General features: G+C 42.0%; 1 protein-coding gene across 2 annotated transcripts in view; it reads right to left on the minus strand.

Moving 5' to 3' along the window:
* The window catches only part of Mphosph9 (M-phase phosphoprotein 9), a 75214-nt gene that overhangs the window by 65554 nt on the left and 4186 nt on the right, over positions 1-5474 (minus strand). Inside the window, exon 3 of one of the 2 annotated variants that reach the window (XM_021163264.1) lies at positions 2272-2381. In XM_021163264.1, coding sequence (XP_021018923.1) covers positions 2272-2381 — 110 coding nt within the window. Of the gene's footprint in view, positions 1-2271; positions 2426-5474 lie in introns of both variants that reach the window. The other variant, XM_021163261.1, reaches the window with a different exon arrangement.

Below are 5474 nucleotides of genomic sequence, written 5' to 3' on the forward strand. Positions count from 1 at the left end.
AAAAAAAAAACCAAAAAAGTTTAGTTCAGATCGGTTATTTTACCTGTGAATCTCACTTCAGTAGGAACTGCTTTTACTTTAAAAGCTACAGAAAGAAGTCTCCAGGTCTAATAAGTTTCCATGTTACAAGCAAAGTCTCTAGTACACTACCCAGCAAAGAGACAATGAGTTGTAAACACTTATTATTTTCATCTTATAACTGTTATTATTGTATATGTAATCCAAGTGGTAAAATGCTAAAAAGATCTAGCTAAAGCCAACTATGGAAACTGTCGGTCTGCCTGCTCAGAATAAGGGAGGTTTTGTTTCTAGCGAAATAGATTAGTCTCTTTTGAGTGGCAAGAATAAAACAACCTTACTATTCCAAAAGGGAGGTGAGAAACAGAGACTCCAGAGGGAAACCACCAGACTCAGGCTTGCGAAACACCTGACCATCTGTTCCTATAGCACTGCTCTATGCAGTTCTTCACTGAGTAGCTAGACTCTTACTGATCAGTAAACACAGCAAAAAGGTTACATCACTGAAGAGACATGTGCAGAAACAGGCTCACAAAACTCTAGCCAGGCCTCCTCCCTCCTCAGACTTTCCCCACTCTGCCTGAAGGAGGCTGAGGCTGCAAATGAGAGCTCAGGGTCAGGTCATGAGCCCAGAATCAACAGGCTACAGGAGATCATCTGCAAAGATCGTTTTCTTAAATCAATACATGAGACTCACAAGTACCATCTGTCTCTGACTTCAGGTGTTGATTCACAGTCTTAAAGTAATAATTTCTAGTCAAACACAAGCGCCAGACACAAGCCGTGCCGTGGTAGTCGCTCTTGTTCTTATTTCTGTGTTTCTGGTCACAAGCTAATGAATGGAACTTGCTTTTCCAGATGCTGAATTAGAACCCCGGGCCTCCTGCATGCGCCCCACGCCACTGAGCTACCTCCCCAAACCAGGCCATCCTGTGTCTTAACAGCATCACAGCACAAGGGCATCTTAGAGGTCTTCCCCATTAGCTCAGTGGTTGTTGGGTGGATAAACAAAACGTGTGTGGAAAACCAAAAAGCTGCCAATTACAGAAGCTCAAATCTGAAATCTCAGCACTTAGGAGGCTAAGGCGTGAGTGCCATGAACTGAAGAAGGTCAGGCTGGGCTCCAGAAGGAGTCCCAGCATTCTGAGACCATTCAGGGTCCCAGGGTGAGACCTGCTTCAAACCTCCGCCACCCCTTCCCCTACAAAAACAATCTGAAGAGCTCATTCTTTTAGTACATAGCAACAGTCCATTTTAAATGCATAATCCTTACAGAGATTACATTTGGGGTGTGGCTGCTACTGAATTCTCAAACCAGGAGATCATTATTTCCATTTTATAGTCTAAAAACACAAGTTTTGGTTCTATAAAGTACAATTAATAGAAAGCAAAACCATCTACTGCTTAGAGTTTGATAATCATGTTTGCATCTCTATAAAGCATTTCAACCTTTAACTTAGTCTTTAAAAGCAGGAAAAAAAAATAGAGGCCTGGCTCATATTTTCAGTCCCAGCACTTGGGAGACACAGTCAAGAGAATCTCTGAGAGATCTCTATGGGTTCGAGGCCAGCCTGGTATATACACAGGAAGATGAGCTCTAGGCCAGTCAGAGCTACATAATGAGACCCTGTGTCAAAAAAAAAAAAAAAAAAAAAAAATTGAGAAAAGGCCATACAAAGACTAATATTCTCCAAATCTTGTGAGTATCCTCTTAGATGTCAATCTATTAAGTTCGGTTCTGTTTGTTTTTCCTCTTGGTCTTTGCAGGACTAAGGAGGGCACATCACCACCAGCTTCCACACCAAGCTTCAACTGTGTGATGTTCATAAAAACTAAATTTCCATCACCATTTAACCAAAGAAATCGCTGCCATGAAAAGCAGACAGCTCAACACAGCATGCTGAAGAATGTATTTATAATCAGAGCGTTCAAAATATTTGAAGCCAAGTAGACTAAGGACAACTGTAGGAGTTACTCAGAAGACTGAAAACAATTGTAACAATCGAAGGGTGCTGGGGACAAAGACTTCGGTTCACCGGGACTATTCCAGTCTATCTATCGAGGCCACCACCTTCCATGTTTTCTTTTTCTTGTTCCTTCAGTATCGGTGCCTGGTTAACATGCTTCGTCATTTGACTTTAGCCCTAAGGTTAAGTATCACGGTTTTCTAGACATAGATTTCTAACAGTTCAGTAGAGTCCCATGGAAACAGAAATCTTTTCAAGACCCCCAAAATAAAGCAAAATGAGGTACCTGGCAACTCTTCCAAAGTTCTGAGTCAGTCCGGCCACTGTTCTGTAGGTCTTGTCTTAAAGCAGTGAGGACTTCCACTGTCCCTTGAATGACAGGTGGCCCGGTCTTCCCTGAGAAAGAGGATACCCCATTTGTACTAAGGTGGGGACTACTTCTGTTGAAACATAAACAATTCAGATGGTTTTCCTCATTGGACTGAAGCGTTGAGTAAGTCAGCAGTTCAAGACTGAGCAGAGCAGAACACAACCACTGCTACCTAATCGTCCACTAGAATGGCACCTCCTTTAAAAATCTGACCACAGAGGCCGGACAGCACAGGATGACAGGACAAGCTCACTTCTTTACGAGCGCCACAGGAAGTCCTTCTCCACAGAAAGCCCTTCTCCAGTACTGAGGGAATGCCCCAAAGCCCAGTGGAATCCACAGGGAAACATCCTAGCTTCTCTGAATTATTCCAGAGGAATAAAGGAATAAAATCTGGCCCACTTTAAACAGCCCTTCATTGTGTACTACGGATTCTCTCTGCACTGCCCAGAACAGTCAAGTCTTAGTAACCAGGCCCTGATCTGGTGTGATAAGCTTATCGCTGGACTACCTTTGAATGAAAGTTCTGCCGAGCCAATTAGCAGCCAATATTCAGGGTTTATGGAGCCTGTGTGGTGTGTAATAGAACACTAATTCTTTCCAGAAGAGTTCTTTTCCAAATGTGGGTTGATTGTAGATTTGCTTATACACACCACAAAGCACAATTCGAAACATTAAAATTTGTCTAATAGCTGAAGGGGCATTTTCATTTTTATTGATTTCTATTTTGTAACAAAACTTTTTTTAATGGTTTATTTTTTATTGTATGTGTGTTGGTGTTTTGCCTGCATCATGTATACCTGTGTGAGGGTGTTAGATCTCCTGGAACTGGACTTACAGACAATTGTGAGCCGCCATGTAGGTGCTGGGAATTGAACCCAGGTCCGCTGGAAAGGCAGCCTGTGTTCTTAACTACTAAACCATTTCTCTCCAAATTTATATTTTGCTTTGTTTTCTCAGCTGCATATAGGCTAGGCTAGCCTCACTCACTATATAGGAGAAGGTGACCCTGGACTTCTGTTTTTCTGTCTTTTCCTCTTAAGTGCAGAAGTTACTGTCATGAGCTGTGATGCCTGATCTTTGCTGTGCTAGGAACAAAACCCAGGGCTTCCTGCAAGTCAGACAAGCACTCAACCAACAGAGCTACATTCCCAGACCCTGAGCATTGTTACACACACACACACACACACACACACACACACACCAAAATGAAAATGAAGATACTAAAATAATAGAAGTTAGGACTAGAAAAAAATTAAAAAATAATTCAAGAGCAAGAAACTCTTTAATAAAATCTATGTCCAGAAGGACTTTACAGAGCTGCAATTATGTAGTCTCAGCATGGTGGGTTTAACAGTCAGTCATAAGGAAAAAGGATACAAATTCAATGACATGAATTTTATGAGAAAAACACATTTAGGTTCCTCCAGACAATTCAAGCACTACGTTCTAAAGGGAATTTCTTCCAGAAGTAGATTTCAGAGGGGCTATCAAATGGGACAGGAAGTAAAATGTGAGCCCGCAGCGGGTAAGAGCACTGACTGATCTTCCTAAGGTCCTGAGTTCAAATCCCAGCAACCACATGGTGGCTCACAACCATCTGTAATGAGATCTGATGCCCTCTTCTGGTGCATCTAAAGTCAGCTACAGTGTACTTATTTATAATAAATAAAATCTTGGGCCATTTTCTCAGAGCGAGTGGGGTTGACCGGAGCGAGCAGAGATCCTAAAATTCAATTCCCAACAACCACATGAAGGCTCACAACCATCTGTACAGCTACAGTGTACTCACATATATAAAATAAATAAATTTTAAAAAAAAATTGTGGACCAGCACTCAGCTTCCAGGGCAAAGCACCGCAGCGAACATTCCTCTGAGTCACTTCTCACACTCTACATTTTCCTCTCAGATTCCCTTATGCCAAGCAGTTCTATACAGTCTTACAGCTACTTCAGGCTCCCCACACAGAAGGCAGAGAATCAATAATTTTAAAACAGTTTATTCATGATAAACAATTTCTTCAAAATCTTTATACCTAAAGCTATTTGACCCTCTGCCAAGTATGGTGGCACATACCTTTAATCCCAGCATGCTTAAGAGGCAGAGGCAGGTGGATTTCTGTGAGTTAAAGGCCAGTGTGTTCCAGTTCCAGGACAGGTAAAGCTATAAAGAGACCCTGTCTCAAAAAAAAAAAAAAAAAGAAAGAAAAGAAAAGAAAAGAAAAAGAAAAAGAAAAAAGAAAGGAAAGACAGACAGAAAGAAAGAAAAAGAAAGAGCAGCCGGATGTATGTGTACGTGGTTGTACAAAGCCAAGGCATAATGCCCAGATCGGGAGGTAGCATCAAGAGCACTGCCACAGCTTCCAGGCCAGCCTGGTCTACATAGTGAGCTTCAGGGAAGGCAGGCAGGGACAGAAAGACCTGAATCAATCAATAAATAACTAAATACAGAAAGTAGTTGGTTGGCTATTTTGTCAGTTCATAGTCTGTTTTGTTGTTGTTGTTGTCTGTTTGTTTGTTTAGTTACTAACACATTTTTTAATTAGTTACTAACACATTTTTTTTAATTATTTTTTATTTTATGTACACTGGTGTTCTGTCTTTTTGTATGTGTAAGGGTGTCAGGTCCCCTGGAACTGGAGTTATAGACAATCGTGAGCTGCCATGTGCATGCTGGGAATCGAACCCAGTTCTTTGGAAGAGCAGCCAGTGCTCTTACCCACTGAGCCGTCGCTCCAGCCCCACGACCACATTTTCCATGGCTACCTTGGAGACTAGTGTGATGCTTCTGCAGTATAAAACATTATAGTATTCATTTAAAATGTAGCAATGAGCTGGGTATGATAGCTCACATTTGTGATTCCAGTATTAGGAAAAAGGACTGCCTTGAGTTTGAGGCTAACCTTAGCCACACAATGAGGCTGTCTCTTTAAAAAAAAAAGGGGGGGGCTGGAGAGATGGCTCAGTGAGTAAAAGCACTGACTGGGGGCTGGTGAGATGGCTCAGCAGGTAAGAGCACCCGACTGCTCTTCCAAAGGTCCTGAGTTCAAATCCCAGCAACCACATGGTGGCTCACAACCATCCCTAACGAGATCTGACACCCTCTTCTGGTATGAAGA

Source organism: Mus caroli, chromosome 5, assembly GCF_900094665.2.
Source record: "Mus caroli chromosome 5, CAROLI_EIJ_v1.1, whole genome shotgun sequence".
In the NCBI taxonomy this organism is placed as follows: Eukaryota; Metazoa; Chordata; class Mammalia; order Rodentia; family Muridae; genus Mus; species Mus caroli.